Consider the following 21867-nt stretch of genomic DNA (forward strand, 5'->3'; position numbering starts at 1 on the left):
TTCTATCTTATTTTATTTTACTTATTGAAATTGTAGGTTGCCTTTTAAACATCTTGCCAGGGACAACCAATGAAAATTGGCCTTTAGGCTAACTCTGGCTCACATACAGCTCAACTGTTGATTGGTGTACATGGTCCCTGATGAACAAATAAATAAATAAATAAATAAGCCAGCTGTAAACATTATTTCCCCCACCGACGGCTACAGGGGATTATAGATAGTCTCCCCTGACAATGAACCCAGTTGAACCCCCATTCCTGCTTTCCCTTCACCCCAGCCACCGCCCCCTTCAAACCAGTCCCCCTGGTGGTCCGGATGGGGGGGAGGGCTCACCGCTGGGGCCGACGGTGACGGGCTCCTCCAGCCGCTCCTCCTCCTCGGTGGGGACGGACATGGGGAGGAGGAGGACCACCCCCAGGCTGGTGCCCACCCACAAGCACGGCGTGGGCAGGGCGTGGCCCTTGCGGCCGTAGGACTCGCCGAACTGCAGCGTGGTGACCGCCTCCTTGGTGTCGCGGTCGATGCTGGACACGCTGGAGCTCCGCGAGCGGCTGAACGAGTTCTCGCGGCTCTCTGCGGGGGGCGGGGCCGCCCGTCCGGTGGAAACGCGAACAGGGTGGAGACGAAAGAGAGAGGGGAAGGTTGAAGAAAGGGAGAGAGAGAGAGAGAGAGAGAGAGAGAGAGATGTAGAAAAGCAAGAGAGCCACAGAGAGGGTCACGTATAGTTAAAATGGACGGAGAGAGAGGAGAGAGAGGAAGAAGAGAGAGACGGAGAGAGAGAGGAAGAAGAGAGGGAGCGAGATGTGGTAGAACCCAGAACAGAAGTAAAGGACCAAGAGAGGTGTGTGGAGAGAGCAGGAAATCGAGTAAGACAACAGGAAAGGAGGAGAAATAGAGAAACACGTAAGACAGGAGAGAAAACAGAGATGACAGAGGGAGAGGAAGGAAGAAGAGGAAAAAAAACAAAGTAAGCCAAGGAAAAGAGACAGTGAGAAAAGTTACACACACACACACACACACGCACACACACACAAACACATACACACGCACACGTATTCATAGCTTCTACGTTCATAACAATGGGAGAACAGCTGCTGCTAGGAGGAGGCACACAGAGAAGCAGTGACACTATATCACACTTCAGCACTGTACAGCTGAATGCATCCAGAAAAAAACAGAACATAGTATGATTCATTCATCTGTGGACCAATGAGATTAAACACGCACAACGTGTAGGAAGTACAATTTGGTATTATACTTTCACTCTGAAGTTTAATGGAAAAGGCTGATGTCTCCACACACACACACTTGCTCTAATGCACGCACACACACACACACACACACACACACACACACGCACACACACACACACACACACAAACACAGTCACACCAATAACTGATTCCACTGACACTTCTGATTGCTAGCCATTCAAGATCCTCTATGATATATTCATAGATTTAGCCTCCATCATGAAAGTATTTCTGTATTGCGCAAGAATGGTTCATGCACTTCTCAATTATTTAGAGCCCGGCTATATGTGCTGCCTGCAGGCATGTGCTTCAGAGACTGCCGTCTTCACGGGTTGACAACAGTCCTGATTCATGCATAGCCCCATGTTAATTGTTCCCTTCAAGAAGCACATTTCTATTCAATACCCACAACAGACCATTTTGAAATTGGTCCTGCTTAATTGAGCTACATTTCAAATCATTGGAAGTGGGAAAAAGAAAACAACGAACAATTGAACATACAGTGAACAGGTATCTATTGTGAATGCATGCAAACATTAGTGCGGGGAAACTACACACATACAGATACGACCACCTTGGACACACACACACACACTTCCCGAGGTTACAGAGAGAAGTCACGGAGAGCTAAACAGTGACTAAACATCGCAATGTCCAGCCCGTGGGCCCACGAACGCGAGCAAGCGAGTGTCTCTGTACATCTCTGGACGGTGACAGGGACAGGGCAATGCGGGGACCACAGGACGGACGGATGGACGGACGGACGGGACGTAGCTGGACACTGCGGGAGGGTTTCTCAGCAGTGGAGTCGCGTGTCCCGGCCTTACCTGTCTCGCTCCAGCAGTAGGACGAGGTGTAGTGTTCGTCATGGGAGTACATACTGACTCCGTGTAACTGCTGGAGCATTGCCCTCCGGGATGGATAACCTATTCACCCCCATGACACCGGACGCACACCCCCACAACCAACCAGCCAGCCAGCCAGTCAGGCAAGCAGCCCCCAGATGAGAGAGAGACAGACACCAAGGCCAGAGAAGGACAGATGAGAAGGTGGGAGGGAGAAGATACAAGAGCTCGGAGAGCATGGTTAGAACAATGAGAGAGAGACAGAGAGAGAGAGAGAGAGATAGACAACTCATTTTCCTGCTAAAAGGGAACACATGCCCCCCCCCGCTCCCCAAGCCCCCCTCCTCCCTTCTCAAAGTGTGCGTGGCAGATAGACAGTCAGTTGAGTTGACCACACGAGACGGGTGAAACGCGTTTTTCTGAAAACGATCGATACAGAGATGAGCCGCGGCGTCTCCCCTGGCGGCGGGCGAGCGGGCAGGCATGGCGTTCGGCGCGGGGGGGGGGGGGGGGGGGGGGCCTCGAGAGCGCCGTAACGGCTCTCTTTGTCAGGGCCGGCGGGCAGAGCGGGAGCAGCAGCTGAGTTTTGGCCTGGGTGTCGCCGCGGCGCGTTTACGCATGATAGAGCCTGCGGGGTGTTGGCTAATGAAAGTCACGCACGGTGGCACTCTGACAGGACACAGGGGACCTCCTGGGGGGCAAAGGGCTTTAGAGACGGGGTGGCAAGGACAGGGGGACAGAAGGAAGGCAACACACACACACACACACGTACAGGACGAAGACAGGCGCCTTTCAGTGTGACTCCTCAGTCAAATCAGGTGAAAATAAACGTTAGGCAGGCTACATGTAGGCTATAGGCGGAATGTGGTCAGCACTTAATGGCAGTGATTCATTCACACTTTCTCTCAGTACTGTACATTTCCATTTAAAGCCAGCCATCACCAGTAATTATGTAGTCCTACATACTGCAGTTCATGGGGAACGGCACCGTTACACGGTTCCTGGCACTCCTGACAGGTCACCATTTTACACCTTTGAGCTGGATCTCCCCAGGAGAGATATTTCAGGCGGTCACCCATGCAGGTTCATCCCGCTGGGTGTAAATCAAAAATCGCAGCTCTAAACCTCACAGCCCGAGCTGCAGGACAGCCATATTCACCGGCAGTAATGGCCGCTCGTGTCGTGTTGCTTTAATATTTCATAACGGCGAACGGGACTTGGGCCTTGGTCTCTGGCGAGGCGAGCAGGGCTTGGCGGTGTTGTTTACGTCGTCCGTGTCCCCTGCCCTTTCTCTCCTCCTGCTCTCTCTCCGTCTCTCCTCGCCTGGCGCGCTGGCCTCATTAGCGTGACTCTGCGCCCGCCACTGCTCGTTGACCTTTAATTATCCCAGTGACCCTGCTGGTGCATCGCCGTGGTAACCCAGCACCGTCAACAAACCGGAGGGCTAAGGGGGCGGCTCGATCTGCCTGACATGGGAAGCGCGTGCCGAACCGACACGCTGGCCAAGCGAGGGAGGAGACAGGGTTTATGCTAAGCTCTGAAGCCATTAGTAGATCCCAAGGAAGGAATATCAGTTTAAAGATGATGTATTCATTCAGTCTTGTTTCACTTGTCTCCTTTTTGTTTTTAGAACCCACAGTGCCATTTCGTAATCCATTTGTGTTTGAACTATTGTGTCTCTGACAATTGTTTGTGCTCTTCCGTAGTACTGTGGGCCTCTGGCATCAATATTGTTTTCCAAATGGCATTCGGGATTTATTACAATTCTGAGGGGAAAAAATGGAGCATTGTGTTTTTCTACCATGTTATTATGAATTTAGCTGGTAATTAAATGTTTGCCTCGGCTGTGGCCTAAAATACCTATAGGGCATGCGAAATGGAGAACACAGTAGAACTGATTGCCATTCAATTCCACTTGCTTACAATATGTTATGGTGTACAGAATATGGAGTAAATCCAATTGTCGAGTTTGCCTTAGGGAGTTGTCTGTGTGTATATGTGTGTGTGTGTGTGTGTGTGTGTGTGTGTGTGTGTGTGTGTGTATATGTGTGTGTGTGTGTGTGTGTGTGTGCGCCGTGTACAGGTGCACCTATACAGTAACCTGTAAGTTGTTGCACTAAGAAGCATTATCCTAAGAAGAATTATCCTGCACCGATGAATGTGGCCATTTCCTTGCTTTGCTCTTCTCAGTGACTCAGAACATTAAAATAACCTTCCTTATCCTCCAAACCAAACACATATGTGAAGGGCTCCATGGTGTGCTTAAGGAGGTTTGCTGGAACCAACCTAGCTCTGCGTGCCAAGTTTCCCAACCTGCCTGGCTGTCCGTCTGACGCTCTCGCAGTGTGACAGAGTCCTTTCACGACCAGCGCCAGGTGGCTAACAGTGACATTTTGGGGACGGTCACTGTCCTCTCTCTCACCCGCGGAGAGATAAGCTGGTCCCGACCGGGCCGGTTCTCTCTGAGAGTCCAGCAGAGCCGCCAACGCCAGATTGTCCAGGACTCGCTCCTCTGACCTGGATATTGAGAGCGTTCCAGAGACTTGTCGTTACTCCCGATACACGTCCAATCCTCAAGGTTATGTTTTGCTAATCTTCATGGGCTGGTAGAGGTTGTTATATGAGCTTATATGAACCTGAGTATAACTGGGATGCTTATATCCATGTCGAACCTTTATTAGACAAATGCTTTGCTGCACTTTTTAATCATTTTCTGAACTGCCAAGCCATGGTTCTATAGGCTAAGCAAACGTCCCACTAATCCGAGTTTAAAGAAAAGCTGTTCGACGAAATCGCACAATGGCTCGTCTCTGTGTTAAGTAGTTATTGTAGCCTTGTCAAGCGTAGATGTACGGTAACATCCATTTTGTTAACCCTCATAACGTACTTGCCTGGCCAAAACTACTCCCAGAAAATTGCTTTGGTGAATCTTACATTTGGAGGATTAAAAGAAGGGCTTGGCTTCATCATTTTACCATCATCTTTGCCCGCTTAGAGAAAATGATTCAGCCCTGAGAGGGGTGCTATATTACAGTGGGAGAGAACAGAGGGACAGAATGTGCAAGAAGATGAGATGACGTCGTGAAGCCGTGTCTGAACAAAGATGGTGTACTGTTTCTCATTTAGCTAGTAGTGGGAAGAACAGAAAACAAAATATACCCTTCTTTGTCGGTGTCTTCAGCTGTGTGTCACTGAGGACAGACTGGGTGGATGATTTCAGAAAATGTTAGGTTGACATTCCTAAATGATAGGCTGTCAAAGTGGATGTGAGTCATAGCTTGACAGTTTTCTAGTAAGATATTTTTTCCCCCCATCAAATCATTTCCGATTTGTCGTTTCAAAGTATAACATTGAGAAGGCCTATGCTACAAAAAATTTGTTTATCTCCAAGCATGGATGGGTGCTAAATTCTAATCTAGTGTGAAAAAATATCAGAGAAGACCCCAAGAGGGAGAAAGACAGGTAAGATACTATAAGACACAGAAAACACCTGATGGCACCATGCACATAGAAATCTACATTGTTGACCACACACACACACACACACACATACACACACACACAAACACACACACACACGGACGTCGGACACATACACACACATGCACAGGTCACAGCAGGAAGACAGAGACAGAGTGGGTTGTACAGAGTGGGGTTGTAACATATGTGTCGTGACGGTATTGTCACACATTGGACACAGGTGGCTTGGACGGCAGGGAGGTTGTGATTGACACATAAGGTCCCAGCTAAAGGTTATTCATCAAGAAGATGATATATCATATCATGATATCATCTTCTTCATTGAACTTTGACTTCTTTGCTCTTGGACTTGTTTAAACAAGTGACCATTGAGTCTTGAGTCAACATTCACTATCAAATAATATGCAACATGCACCAAACTTTATGAGGTGAGGGACTGTGCTTTAGGATACCGCAACTGTTTGATACATCGACCAAAATTCAAACAGAGACGAGGGTTGCAATCTCTAGAGATTTCTGAGAAGTGTACCATATGTTATTACTGTTGACAGATAATAATGTATGATGATGTATATTTCTATGATCCTTTTTTAGGCTCCTCATAACTGACAGTCTTCTCCCCTTACATCAGAGACACTTCATAAAATGACGATTAAACATTCGGTGAGACAAAGGCACACAGTAATATCAGTAATATCACAACATGTCTATATAATAACTGGAGGACAGAACACTGGACATAATACTGCATACGTTTCTAGTCACAGTAACCAACTGTTGTCTACATAAAAATAAAAACAATGGATATAGGCAATATAATTCTGATAAAACGGTGTCCCAGTTGTCCCAACAACCATTCTTACCACAGCACTACCTAGCATTCCACCCCCCATCCCACCCCTGAATGACAAGCTGGCATGCATTTAGAAGGTGGGGGTGGGGGAGGGTTAGGAGGGAGGGAGGAGGGGAGGGGGGGAGGGATATAGACAAGCACACACCTTCCGTGTGGGAAACAGGCAAAGAGATCTCCATGCAAGCGGCGGACTGGGCCTTTCGGAAGGGCGGTCGGCCGGGGCCCCTCCGTGTCAGCCGGGGCCCCTCGGGGCCCCCGGGGAGGCGTGGCTTCCCAGCAGAGCAGGGCTGGGAGGTGGGACTAGTGCAATGTCCATTGACATGATCTGGAACAACGGCAAAGCATTAGCAGAGAACTTAAAAGGGGGGAAATCCAATGAGAGAGGAGAGGAGGAGAGGGACAGGTCTCACGGTGTGGATGGACAAGATGGACGAAAGGAAAAGAAGGTAGAAGAAAGGGTGAGTGAGAATGTGTGTGTGAGAGAGATAGAGAGAGAGAGAGAGAGAGAGAGAGAGAGTGCCAAAAAGAGAGTGGAAATGCAGCTTCATTCAATTCGTGCCAATACTAGTAAAAAAAAAAGAAGGACATTTTAAAAAAAGAGATGGTAGTTGAATAATCATTGAGGAGGATCAGGCATTGAAGATTAGTTTTCATCCCCACTTTGATTCTGTTCTTTCAGGATGGTATTATTGATCTACAGTAGTTGTGTCCATCCAGTTGTATGTTTCACCTATGAGAGATAAGTAATCTATCTATGACCAGCCAAGAGTGTACAGTACAAGGCCAACTTCAATGAGTGGCAACACTTCAAATAAATATAAAAGGAATTAGAGACTTTCACATACAGTATATTCCAGTATCTATATATTTTATGATGCAGTTGGTAGAAAGACAGTGTATTCCTATGAAACAGCATACAGTGCAGCAGGTCTCAGAGGCAAGGTGTGTGTGTGCTTGTGTGTGTGTGTGTGTGTGTGTGTGTGTGCGTGTGTGCTCGCGCGTGTATCTGCCCATATCTGTGTGTCTCTGAGTCTCATTGTGTATCTGTGCACAAATTGTACTTCATGTGCCAACTGCTACTGTATATAAATGAGTCGGAGAAAGTGCTATATAAGAGTCGGAGAAAAACAAAATGGACACTTGTCTTGGCTCCTCACTTCCTGCCTGTGCTTTAGTGAACAAGACAGAACACCCTGGCACTGCCAGCAGAACCATGATTAAGCAGCTCAAGATGTCCGCACCCGATCACTTTCTCCCTTTCTTGACGGTCGGTTAAATGAAACTGACCTTTTTCGGACTGACAACTACCACAACAACAACAGCACACCTCAAAAGTAACAATTATTCAGTCTCTTTTATCTCTTTATTCGTGCCGCAAGAGCCATCATTCTGAATACTAAAAATGCAGGAGACAGGCTTCTCTATGGCTGCATTTTCCGTGTCTTTGGCTCACGTCATTTAAAAGTAATATTAAATCAAAATACCAAATCCTGTGTTGTTAGGCCAATTGATGCAAATATGATTCCTATTCAAAGTGAGGATGAAAATCTGGCGTGCCGCCCAGTCCGCGTGCGTTTCCAGTTTAGTTTCAGAGCAGGCTGTTCCAGGGCAACACGGGGCTTAACGACTGGATACGGCAATATGGGGCTTGATGACTGGGTCGTTGAAAACGCTACATGAATATGCAATAAAAACACCTGATTTGTCATGGACAAGGATCTGCAATATGGGGAATCACTAAGTTGCCCTGGTACAGTCTACAGGAAACTGGTCCACATCAGGAAAAATGGCACTGTACCCTAGCCTGGCCATCCATCCTTTCCGTTCACTCCAAAAGTCAACATTCTAAATCCACAGAGTATAATGATAGTGGTTGGAGCGTTTTAAGGATGGGTTGCCAGGCTACCACACACACACACACACACACACACACACACACACACACACACACACACACACACACACACAAACACACACACACTCAAGGTATAATCAGGAAGGAACAATCCCGCTAAATACAGACAAGCAGATGTACAGTGTTCTCTCTTAATGACTTACAGCTGCTCATAAAATATTCAGCCTAATTATAGCGCTATTATGCTAATAGGCTAAATAGGCCTGTGATCAAGCTTAAAGAACAGTTTTTCCCCTTGAATTGGTAGGACATCCCATTTTAATCTTTTTGAGCCTTGGTGCTCAACCGAGACCATCCACAACGCTCAATAGAAATCAGTTGGTGCTCGGCCACAGTTTGGTCTGTCCAACCTGTGTCCAGTTTAGTAGATGAAGGCCAAGATCATCGCCTGTATTTGACAATCGTAATGGTAAATGGACTGCACTTACATAGAGCACTTATCCAAAGCGCTTTACAACAGCCTCTCATTCACCGATTCACACACACACATTCACACACACATTCACACACCAGTGGCGGCAGCTGCCATGCAAGGTGCCAGCCTGTTCATTGGAGCAATTTGGGGTTCAGTGTCTTGCCCAAGGACACTTCGGCATGTGGACAGGAGGAGCCGGGATTCGAAACCGCTGACCCTGTAGTCAGTGGCCGACCCACTCTACCTCCTGAGGCACAGCCGCCCCACATAGCGTTTGTCAGAACTGGGTGGGTAGAACTTCATTAGAAGAACAGCAAATAACAGCACCGAAGGCTTTTTTAGTATTTTTTATTTTTAGTAGATTTTATTTTGCTTTTTACTCTTCTCCCTACTGGGGTCGGGGAGAACTTTTCCAAGATGGCGCCGTCCAATGGCGTTTTTCTTGTATATGTGTATTGTCTGCTGTTTGTACTCGTGTTTGTTTTGATGTTGACGAGCGAACAAAGACATATTCATATCAACTTGTTGACATATATGTTGGCAATAAATTACTGAATTTAATTTGTTTATCAGCTAGCTGCGCAGGTTGATCCAGTCACCTGCAGATCATTGTGAGTAACACCCACTGACAACACCCCGAGCCCAAACTGATTTCTATTGAGCGTCGCCAAACTGATCCATGGGTAGAGAAACAGAACTTGAATTACACTAGCGCGGAGGTCCATGGCTATGTTTTTGAACAAGGAAAACAATCGCAAACACATATTACACCACCATTAAAGAGCATATCAAACAGGTGATTTATGAGTTTGAGCTACAGCAATCAAGGGTATATTTTTCTTGGCTAGTGGCATAGTCTATAATGTTTAAAATGCAGCTGTCGAGCCACCCAACCAATGCCAACAGTAACCAGCAAATATATTTCCATCCCCAACAAATACATTTCCATCCCTGTTTGTGTTCCATGTCTGGTGCGCATTCCTTGCTTTTAAAATAATTGTTTTTGTGACTAATCCAAAAAGATGGCCTACTTTTATTTAAATTAAATTATTTAAATCTCTAATTGTTCAATCTCAATCAGCGCTGCTGTAATAATTAATAGTTTATTATATTTTTTTTATATTATTTATTTATTTATTTATTTATGTTGTAAGAGATGAATGGTTGTACACAATGAACTCAGCCTGGTATATTGGAATTAATTTAAACAGTTCCCTTTGCTTCCCAACCACATCTCATCTACTTCGTGTTGCTGCATTTTTGGTTTTATTCTTTCATGTTTTTGAGGGCAATCAATTTTACCAAGAAGACAAAATGAAGTCCATCCATTCACCCAATTTCGTCCTTGAGCGCAGCTACTGTAGATAGATAAGGCCTGCCTTGCTTGGTTCACCACATCATCGGGTCGTCCAGACGGGCTTCCCATCTTCCTTCCAAGTTCCTCTTTTCATTTTTTCCAGTTATCCAAACTCCATATCCAATTCCTAATTTGATTTTGATCAATGAATCACACGCGAACATACCAGTTCCTAGGCTATTGTTCAATGATTACAGATTAGGATTGCTGACATAAACCCATTCAATAGCCTACCTCTCGTCATATTATGGGAGCTATAATGTGAGGGAATGGATGAAGGTCATAAAATGAACTGATTATAAGGACTATATATTGGAACTATATATTGGAACATTTGGACTGAATTAGATTATTGAATAGAGAATATTATTTAAAAAGAAAAAGGCAGGAGTGCTTGGAGTCAGACAGGTGTGATGAAGAAGCTATTTGGTCGGGAACACAAACTGAGCTGGGGAGCCTACCCATGCCTATAGCGGCATATCTCAATAAAGGCGTTTAACTTTTTAAAATTTTTAAAGAGAGAATATTATTATTTGAAGTGCCTACTCTTGTTTGGGTTGTGATTTGAAAGGTCTACCTTTGGGGGGAACTTGTAGGCTAAACACTGAATACAGTTTAAGTTATATCCTACATTATCCGCTTGCTGTTTTTTTGCGTGACTCCTGTGATTCTTATTTCCAAATATATATTAACTATAGAATCCACTAAGATAGGCTACTAATATATAACTGAAACTTGTAATTCACCTGTTTGATTGGTTTAATGTGAAGTGAACACAGCATTACAGTGTAGCCCTACTCCTATCACTTTTACAAAAGCCTCCGGAACTGCCTATAACATTAGAACGCAGCTCCGGATTTCGACCTTCAAAACGTAGCTTCGGCCGTATCGATCCGCCTGGGTTCGCCTTCGTTTTGGCCGTGGCAGTGTAATTGATAGGCGCAAAAGTAGGTCTTTTTCGGGAAAACGCCCCCAAAAAACGCCAAAAAACGTAGTAGTGTAATCAGGGTCTAAGCTAATTCACTAATATTCCCTTTTGGCCAGTTTGTTTATTTAATCTAAACTCCAATGAAGGTTAAGATTCCTCTTCCGGTGACTGATATTTTCATGTGATATAAATGCCAGTAAACCCCCAGCCTAACCAATCCCATGTGGTGGACCTGTCAAGGAAGTTAAAAGTGGTTAATTTTTTTACAGAAGTCACAATCACATTGGCACAGTTGTAAAGAGGAATTATGTGTGAGATAGCAGAAGCATGAGAGATCGAATATCTGAGATTAGAGGTGTGTAGGGGTTACAGAGATGTGTTGAGGAAGGAGTGTTGTGCCTGTAAGAGCAATACAGAATGGTCCAATGATCATTTGAGAAACAGGGATGGTCCAATCACGATGGAGCAAGGCTGTTGGGAGGTATAGAATGATCCAGTCACAATAGAGCAAGCCTGTTTGGAGATAGAGAATGGTCCAATCACAATGGAGGAAGGCTGTATAGAGACAGAGGATGGTCCAATTGCGATAGAGTGAGAGCAAGTTTGGAGATAAACCTCTCCACCAGATATGGGCATGAGGTACAAAGCACCTTTGAAAACACTTGCAAAATGTACGGTAAACAAATGCGTACGATTAAAGCAAAACACGTTAAAAAGTCGTAGAGAGGACGAGTATAACAGGCCGACAGTCTCATGAGCTGGTTCAAGAAGAGGTGAATGATAAGAAAATACTTTGATTGAGTGAAGTAAGATACTTTGAGTGAAGACAAGAAATTAAACAAACGTAAGTAGTATCTGAGAGCAGCAGGACAAAAGAGAAAAGTAAATGAAACAAATGAACAGAAGTGAAAACTGCTGGCTTCCGCCTACCGTACCAAGATCAGTCTTAAGATCTGTTGGCAGACTTAACTTTCTGCCGGGCCCCTTTACTGAAACAAAAGAAATAGGAAAGAAAGTAGCAGTTAATCTTCTCAAAGGAAAAAAAAAGAAAGAAATGAGAGTCAAAATTAAAGTCAAACGATGCAGAACCAATAAACAAACAAAAAAACATAGGGAATTGAAATCAACATAACCCGAACATGCAAAAGTGTGCACTTGCATGGCAGGCAGATGCGGAGCCAATTCCAAAATGCATGCTCCACGGTTTTCCCAGGCCAGCATTCCCACTTATCTTGACAGAATCCATGAAACCAATATGGTCTCTCCCAGAGTTTCTATCCATTGCCCTGTTGGACCAGGTCTGAAAACTTCTCCTTTGACCTACTGTTCATTTCAGGTCTCAAGCAAGTGACAATGGTCTACTGGTTATTTGCTTGGTCTCATTGTTGAATTGCATCTACAGGGTTATACAGGATGTGCTGAGGCCTGGGGGTCGAATGTAGGAAGCACAAAGGAATAAGGGACTCAAACCATAAGCAATACCAAATATTACAATCAAACAGATTGGAGGAAACAAAGAAAATGTCAACATTTTGCAAGCATTTTGCAGTAGCTACAGAACTGCAAAGGTATATGTTGAGATAGATGGTCAGTCCCTCCCGAAGATTCAAAGGACACACTATGAGGAACTGGTCTTATTGTACTGACGGATAGACCTGGTGCATGGGATATTAACTATTAGAACAATCAGAGTGTATAATGTTCCTGGTGCTGGTGTGAAGACAGCTAAATGCTCCGCTGAATGTACCAAACGTATCGTTGGTTGACTGAGAGAAAATAAAATAAAAGCAACATTTTCTGTTGTCAATATGAATTCATGGGTATTTTAGCTTAGATATGTGGGAGAGTCTTGTTGTATGTATTAGTGTTGATTCTTCAGAGGAGAGATGTTCAAATTCAATTGAGGATTTAAGTGGCTTACTACTATAGGTGGTATCTGAGTTGTACTGGTGGTGGGAGTCGTTTTGTGGTGGATTACTTTGGGAACACAGAAATCAAAAGGGATTTTGATGTGAATTAAATGTTCTCCTTCTGCGAGGCTTGTTAGAGTATTTCTGTTGGAAAGTTGTGTAATTGAATTCCTAAATCAATAAGGTTGTTTGTTTTCCAGTTTCACAGGTAAAGTCTATCAGATTAGTGTTGTTGATGAGATGAGGCTTCTCCCTCTCCTGATGTTTCTGTGTGGGTGCACTGTGTGGGTTTGTGTGTGTGTGTGTGTGTGTTGGGGGGTTGCGGGGTGGGGGGCTTGAGAGTCTTTGTGTGTGTTTGCCATAATCAACAATGACCAGATGTTGCAGCTATGATGCGTGTAAAATTGTGTAGCAACAGAGGGATCAAAGGACAGGATAACAGAGCTCAAATAATGCCACCATTGTTTACCAGTGGCCGGTAGATTTCTCAAGTCTATTTTACAGCTCATTTGCACCATTTTAAAATTTGCACAGGACTATCCACGCTGGAACAAACATGTTTGAAGAGAGTCAAAATGGAACTCTTTCAATAACAGTGCCTTCTGAACAAATGACAGCATTTGCATATCTAGGAAAGTGTTTTTCATATTCTGAAAGGCCCTTAGTCTGTCTCAGTAGTATCAGTAATATAAACATCCCTTTCTGTTTTGTTTACCTCTAAATGTCAGGATATGACCGATGTAGTACCAATAGTACCAATATTAGGTGTAATACTGGATCTTGTGGAAATTGTAAGATGAATTGTCAGAAGGTAAATTGGGCATGAGTGAAGTGGCCTACAGTGGCATGTAGCTCGGGAGGTGGAGGTCCCCGGTTCGATCCCCACTCGTGCCGGCATGTGCCGAAGTGTCCAAGACACTGACCAAGACACTGAACCCCAAATTCCCTCACGTGTGGCACGGTGGCACAGTACCTAGTACTGTCACCTCACAGCAAGAAGGTCTCCAGGCCTTTCTGTGCAGAGTTTGCATGTTCTCCCTGTGTTCACAAGGGTTTCCTCCCAAAAGAACCCAATAGAAAAAAATATGCAGAAGAACAGATGCTTCAGTCCGGTCCCTGACCAGAACTTGAACTGAGCACTTTGACTTGTTCCCCAGCGCCATGAATGATGGCTGCCCCTGGAGGAGGATGGCTCAGGATGGGATAAATGCAGGGAACACTTTCCACCGGCGGCCCCCCAAAAGATGCATGTGTGTGCTGTGTGTGAACCCCCACCCTCGGGTGCTGTAATAAAAACATTTATTATTTTATTTTTTTTTAAATCTGATCAGTAGGACTACGTTGACAAGCTTAAGCTGTACTTGTTATTGCAGCCTGCAACATCATGGAGTCCATGCAGTTAGAAGCATGATAGAGTACACAGACGATGAGTGCTATTCTGACAGTGGAGATGGTTTTGTAGGTTAACAGCAGAGTCAGCATCACAGATGAATGACAGTTGGAGTACACTATGGTCGGAACATAACCGACACTGTCTTTCCAGGACAAAGAGATGTGGTCGTCCTCAGGGAAACATGTAAACAAGTAAACACGTGAACAGGTAAACACGACACATGGATCATGGATGAATCACGAAGGGGCTGATGAGCCAGGGGGAGGAGTCCCTTCATCCAAACTCCTCCCTCTCCCCTCCTCACGCCTGCTGGTGAGCGATGCAAGACCATGGACCAGATATCGGCACAAGCAGACATCGCCCCCTACAGCCGGGGCTGAGACAATGCAATGCCTACTGTACTGTACGATCGGCCTGCACACAAATGCATGGGTCACAATATGAAAGCTTTGGGACAAACAGCCTATAGGGGGCCGCACTCAAGTGTGCTAGCATGCAGCGGCTCAAACCCAGTACATCCACCCACCCACCCAGCCAACCCCCACCCCCCAGCCCCCAAACGTCCTTCAGCAACCCCCTCCTCCATCCCCCCCAACCCCTCTCACCCGCCCACCCACACTCCCCCCTGCAGGTGTCTGTAGAGGGAGGGCCAGGGAACCCCCCCGGGGCGTCTCCCTCCTCTTACCATTGTCCAGTAAGTAAAAGACTGGACTGCAGTGGCTGGCTCTCAGGCTGGCCACGGGCTCAGGCAGGACGCGGGGGTCATTGTGAAGGAGGGAGGTTGGGTGAGGAACTGGAACGGGAAATCCGACAGAACAGACAACAGGCTTTTCAGGAGGGAGAAAAAACAGCAGAGGTGAATTGGGAAGAGAGACGAGGTACAGTAACAGTTGATTCCGAGGGGAACATACAGTAGAACTACCATGCAAGAGTGACAACACCACAACAACAACAACAACTACTACTACTACTACTACTACTACTACTACTACTACGACTACTACTACTACTACTTCATTACTACCAGTATTTTGTCACTACTGCAATCGCCACTAATCAACAAAAGTACCATTAGAAAGAGAACATCATTGATGGCACAGCAAGGCGTCTCCTAGATCATTAACACTCTACGACGTTCTCCTCAGCACACACAGTTCACCCTGAGGTAAAAGCAGCCTGGCCATCTTTGAAAAGGACTCGCAGATGACAAGGTTCCCTTGAGCCGTCCATGTCGTGCGCGTGTAACGTCTCCGCGCCGCTACTCCCGCGCACTACGAAGCGCACACGACGACTGGAACAGCTGTAAACGTCGAGCGCGGATGGAGCGGGGGGGTTCTAGCCCGGGCCTGCCGTTAATGGAGCGAGAGACCAGCTGCGGCGCTGTGGCCCGACACCTCCACCGGCCTCTAGACCCGGAGGCCCCGTTCTATATATAATAACGCCCTGCCGGGTCAGACTCAGAACCACTCGCGGCTGCCTCTGCTTATTAGCCAAGCTCAGCGCCGGCACTACAGGGCCTACATGGCTCTCTCAACCCTGCTTTCGAGAAAAAAGCGGCATGCCAGACCAAACAAGAGCAGGAGGAGGAGGAGGAGGAGGAGGAGGAGGAGGAGGAGGAGGAGGAGAGGGAATAACTTCAAAGACGACCAGAGCCAATTACACGGCCTAATGACAAATGGCGCCTGTGGAAAGCTGAGGAGACGTGGAGGGAGGGAAGGGGGGAGGACGATGGCTTACTGACGCCGGAGCCTTATTAAGCTGTACGAGGGTTTCGGGTTCGGCCGTGGGTAGACACGGCGGGGCTGCCGTGACAGGGGACAGGAGGGGACTGGGAGAGAGACAGTCAGCCTCTAATGGCCACAGAGACAGGTTGGGGAATAACGAGAGAGAGAGAGAGAGAGAGAGAGGGAGGGGGAGAGAGAGAGAAACAAGTTATTTGCTTCCAGGGCAGGCGACCACCTGCCCTGTACCATGCTATATTTAATTTCCTTTCCACATTGCACACTCTGGAAAAGTCCGTTTTGGCCTCCTTACCTCGAATCCCTACCACTGGCTGTGTAACGTGTGATCTTACATCATCTCTATGTCATACGGTACACTCAGACATTCACTCATTCTTTCTCTATATCCACCTCTTCATCTTTTGTCTATCCTTCTCTGTAATGACTATGTGACAGGGCCAGATGATGGGCTGGATAACCCTCTGGTGTCTTCCCTCTGACTTCCGTCTCGCCCAGAGGCTTGCTGGTCCGGCACCGGCAGGGTCAGTGGGAGAGAGGGGGCGGGTGTCATGAGAAACGGGGTACGTCTCAGATCCTGCAGGCTACTGAGTGGAAGGACAAGGACGCCATATTGGTACTCTACAGTACCTCCTGTTTATGTAGTGCCCGGAGGAAGCAAGTGAGCACAGGTCACGGCGTTACATAACCATGGAATACATCAAATGGCTGTACTGATACTCACACAGTTTACACACTCCTCCAGAATCCCCTACCAAAACAACAACAACAACAACAACAACAACAATAAAAGCATATAAATAGTCCAATGGCGACGTCAGTGAGGAAAAAACAGGCCTTCTTTGCAAACATATGTTTCATCAGCATGGCCGCGCAAATACTTCCACTCCACCTTCTTCTCCTCCGTTCCTCCTCTCCTCTCTTTTCTCCGAACTCTGTCCATTCCCCTCTAACCACGCGCGCAGAGCCTCGCAAATCATTCACACTTCGGTGACAGGCTGTAGAGTTCAAGTGCAAACGATGATGGCAGTTAAATAGTCGTCTGCCTGAGTGCATGCAAATGGAACACTTCCCTCTTCTGCAGCGATCCATCAGCGCAAAGTGACCGGTGGAAACGCTAAAAGGTAGACTTCAGACAGCGGGACAGGCTCCCGGTCAGGTCCTCGTCGACACACCGGACCCCCTCCCATACATCTCCTATTGGGTCTTTCTGTGGAGGCCAGACACTGTGGACACGGTCACGGCTCTTCTCTGTCCTGGCCCCGAAGTGGTGGAAGGAACTGCCCACTGATGTCAGGACAGCAGAGTCACTGCCCATCTTTCACCGCAAGCTCAAAACTCATCTCTTCAAGAAGTTCTACCATGATCCTCCCTCTTAAGCACCTATTGTACTTTAGATTGCTATTCTTGCACTTTGCCTTCACCACTAGATTATGCTCTTAGTCACTTGTTTGGGGTCTGTCAAGTAGGAGTACATTGTACTTTTCCTACATTAAATACAATGATGGAGCGTCAGCTAATTGACTGTAATGTAAAAAATGTAATGTTGTCTCTGGCCTAGTCTGGAGTGAAGTGCCACAAGACATGGGCATGAGGGCGGAGCCCGTGCATAGGGGCGGAGCCAGTGCATTACCTTACAGCCAGGGGTGAAAATTAACTTTTTGGCTCACGGTCACCTGCCGAGGGGACTGTAGATGAAAAAATCTACCGGCCAAGTATATATTTTTTGAGATAGCATTCTGAAATCTAGTCGCCAATTGGAAATTTTACCTGCATTTGGCCGGTGGCAGGTGTTAATTTTTAGCCCTGCTTACAGCCAATCATGAAGGCCAATCAACCTCCATGCACAGCCCACTATCCGAGCGGGCCGTCTTCTGGCTTTCAAAATCCGAACGCGTTCTCACTGGTGCCCACAGATGTCATAGCTTCTTCCCAGAAGTGCTCGCCACAGCAAGAGCTTCTGGGAACTCAGATTATCTCTGGCCTACTTCAACAAAGAGATGACAGCACACTAGTATTTTCGAAGATCAACAACATTGGTCTTCAACCTGATCTGACTTCTTGTTCAGTGGATGTAAAGAGCACTTTTGTATGCTGTACTAAGCAATAATAGCTAGAATAACCACTCAAACATTTATATACCTACAGTACAAGAGAGTCCCTGGTCCCTGTCCAGTAATCCACCTACACCAGGTACACAGTCTTTCATAAAGACAGCCTTATACAAGCATGTCTATGAACTGGAGGCTTACAGAAGCAGATAGACAGAGCTGAGAGAACAGCAGGCCTAACAGAACGGCTGGCATTGTATCTCTTTCACACACACACGCACACACATACACACACACACACACAAGCGTGCACACACACACACAAGCGTGCACACACACACACACACACACATAAGCGCACGCACACACACACATAAGCGCGAACACACACACACATAAGCGCGCACACACACACACACACACACAGATAAGCGTGCGCACACACACATATAAGTGCGCACACACACACACACACACACACACACACACACACAGATAAGCGTGCGCACACACACACATAAGTGCGCACACACACACACACACACACACACACACACACACAAGTGCACACACACACACTTAATTTGACCTTTCAGTTTTGAATATTCTATCCACTGTCTGTCCTGGACAAAGCACCTCCCCAGGATGTAAAATCGCAGTGGCTGACGGCTCCTGTTCTGTTTCCCTTCTGTTCACTCCATCTGACCTCCCATCTCTGATATACTGCCAGCTAAACAGAAGAGCACGTTCTCATTAGTGTGTACTCTCCCCTTCTCTCTCTCTCTCTCTCACTCTCTCTCTCTCTCTCTCTCTCTCTCTCACCATTAAAAAACCTTGAATCCTTCCAGCACTGCTGTATCTCAGCAGGAATACCCAGCCTGGAGATCATGCTCTCATACTGCCGTTCACCACAGGCAGCTCTCCAACAGGCAGATCCAGAGCATCACACAGATTCAACACACTCAAGCAAGTCAAACATGAGACATTACACAGAGCCACATTCTCTCTCTCTACCTCTCTCTCTCCCTTTCTCTCTCTTCCTCTCTCTGTCCCTCTCCCTCCCTCCCTTTCTCTCTCTCTCCCTTTCTCTCTCTCTCTCGCCCTCTCTCTCTCGCCCTCTCTCTCTCGCCCTCTCTCTCTCTCCCTCTCTTTCTCTCCCTCTCTCTGTTTTTCTCTCTCCCCCCCCCCCCCCCCCTCTCTCTCTCTCTCTCTCTCTCTCTCTCTCTCTCTCTCTCTCTGGGCTACCACTCATTGTTTGCCACACCTGGTGGTGCCACCCCTCTCTTTCAAGTGTGAAAGAAGGAATAAATCAAACCCTGTGTTCTAGCGTTTTTCAACCTGTGGACACAGTTGTTTAGTTCTGGGCATGGGAGAGCGCTAGGGGGGAGAGAGAGAGAGAGACTTTTGATGCTCTTTAATGAAACATCCTTACAAAAAACTAAGCAGCCACCACTTCAACACCCCACAGGAAAAAAAAACAAAAAAACAAGCCCACTACAACCAAAACCAACAAATAACAGAAACTAAAAGCAAACAATAACTCATAACAAAACCAGGAGGGTCCAACCATAATCCATCCAGACTATTTTCCAAACTCCACAATCAGGGAAAGTGGTAGGGTAGAAAAGAGAGAGAGAGAGAGAGAGAGAGAGAGAGAGAGAGAGAGAGAGAGAGAGAGAGTGGGAGAGAGAGACACTGTGCACTGCCTCTCTATCTCTTCCACTCTCTCACACACACACACACAGCCAATTATCTGATCTAAGATCAGTCTGGTGGTTCTGGCCTGGAGCTCCCTCACTCACATCCCTCACACAAATCTACTAATCCTGGAGGCTACCAATTTTCCTCTCTCTCTCTCTCTCTCTCTCTCTCTCTCTCTCTCTCTTTCTCTCTCTCTCTTTCTCTTTCTCTATCTCTCTCTCTCTCACACACACACACAAACACATTCTCTCTCTCTCCCTCCCTCTCCCTCCCTGCTAGAAATCACTGTTACAGTACATTGAGTGTCTCAGATAATGAAAAACAGCCCTAACGCTGCCCAAGTGCATCAACAAGGCTATAAACTGTTATTCTCCCAACTCTAGCAATGATACAGCATTGCTGCTGTCTAAATAGACCCATAAAGATGTGTCTAGCCACAGGGCCACAGACAGTTGTCTCTCTAATCAGACATCAGGGATGTTTGAATCTGATAATCAGCAGGTGACAAAGAATCCAGCCAATAAAATACCACAACCACATGAGGATTCCCTTTTGAGTGGCATGTCTACGCCAGAGCTCATTCCATCGAGTTAATGTGCTCCAAAGACAGGTAGGGGTGTCCCTACCCTGCGGTCCCAACGCTGCTGAAGAAGAAGTCTTTCAGCGGCTCAACGCCATTTCCAAGAAGTGAAGTGCCTTGTGAAGTGTGTGTGGGCAGTGAATTGGTGTGTGTGTGTGTGTGTGTGTGTGTGCGCGTGTGTGTGTGTGAGCGTGTGGAGGCAAGTGCGGCCTTACCTGAGGTCGGTGACTTGCTTCTCTCCATGTCCATGGACACCTGGTTGTCGGAAAGTTCCGTAAGGCCTGCAGCCCGCAGCCAATCAGGAAGAAGGAGGAAGAGGAAGTGGGATAGAGACAGACTCTTCAGTTATGATAAGAAAGAGCAGGGAGATGTCATTATTGGTGAGTATAGTATATTACCTTGCTGTGATTGGCCTCCGACCCTGAAGCAACAGAGAGGATTCTGGGAGGCGTATTGATGACATCTTTAACATGATGTCGTGAAGGTGTTTCTGATACTTTTACAGTAGCACAAAATGATGATGTGGAAACTATCCAATGCGTTTGATAACGATTTGATATCCATTAATTGTAATTAATAATTAATTACAGTAAAAAATCCAGTCTGAAGCTCAGGATCAGTTTACCACCAGCCTCCAAGGGAAGAAACATGCATGCTGAGGCTTGCTCCGCAGAGAAACACCAGGATTATTATTGAAATCTCTGAATCTACAGTAGAGCTGTAATACTTACGTAGCCAGTTTCATAGCTAGCTTTCAAGATGTCTTGATTAGCTACTGTAGTAGAACCGAGGCTGAATCTACACAGTGCAAGCCTCATTCAAACACACACACACACACACACACACACACACACACACACACACTTCTGAGAAGGGTATCAGGACACATATCAAAGATATAGAGTGGATTTTTTTTTTACTGTTTGAACAATTATTCTGAACATGAGCCTGTCTCGCTGTGCCTGTGATTAAAATAGCCTAGATAAATGTATTCTTGATTGCGATTTTTGTAGCAAAAATGTTTGTTTTTTTGTTTCAAAGTGCACTGTTCATGCTGAGTGAATTTGTAGGCAGCTCAAGCCTTTTGATTGATCTTTTTGATGGACTGCAAAGAAAAACCCAAACAAAATCTTTTTTTTTTAAATTAATTAAGAATTAATTCACAGAAATGCAAGCCAATTTCGATCCAACAAAGGACATTAGGAATTATTAGGAATTATTATACTAAGTTCTGAAAAGTGCACATGGTACTTGGCCACAATTATTCTAACAATTAACTCAATTATCTTTCTTGCACTTTGTTGTGTTTTGTATAGTACTATACTCTATGTTGCACTTGTATCTTGTATAGTAGTTGTTAGTTGGATATGTTATCCAATTAATATTGGCATACCGTAGGCTTTTGTGGGGTAGAAATTTAAGGGGACTTGTTGACAAAAGGACATAC

General features: G+C 46.1%; 1 protein-coding gene across 1 annotated transcript in view; it reads right to left on the reverse strand.

Moving 5' to 3' along the window:
- The window catches only part of stxbp5l (syntaxin binding protein 5L), a gene marked incomplete at both ends in the record, with an annotated part of 160464 nt that overhangs the window by 11407 nt on the left and 127190 nt on the right, over window positions 1-21867 (reverse strand). The window contains 6 exons of the mRNA XM_084443372.1: window positions 334-573; window positions 2081-2179; window positions 6577-6756; window positions 11982-12035; window positions 15035-15142; window positions 20636-20701. Of these exons, the coding sequence (XP_084299498.1) occupies window positions 334-573; window positions 2081-2179; window positions 6577-6756; window positions 11982-12035; window positions 15035-15142; window positions 20636-20701 (747 nt within the window). The remainder of the gene's footprint in view (window positions 1-333; window positions 574-2080; window positions 2180-6576; window positions 6757-11981; window positions 12036-15034; window positions 15143-20635; window positions 20702-21867) is intronic.

This window comes from Borostomias antarcticus, assembly GCF_949987555.1.
Source record: "Borostomias antarcticus genome assembly, chromosome: 9".
NCBI classification, from domain to species: Eukaryota; Metazoa; Chordata; class Actinopteri; order Stomiiformes; family Stomiidae; genus Borostomias; species Borostomias antarcticus.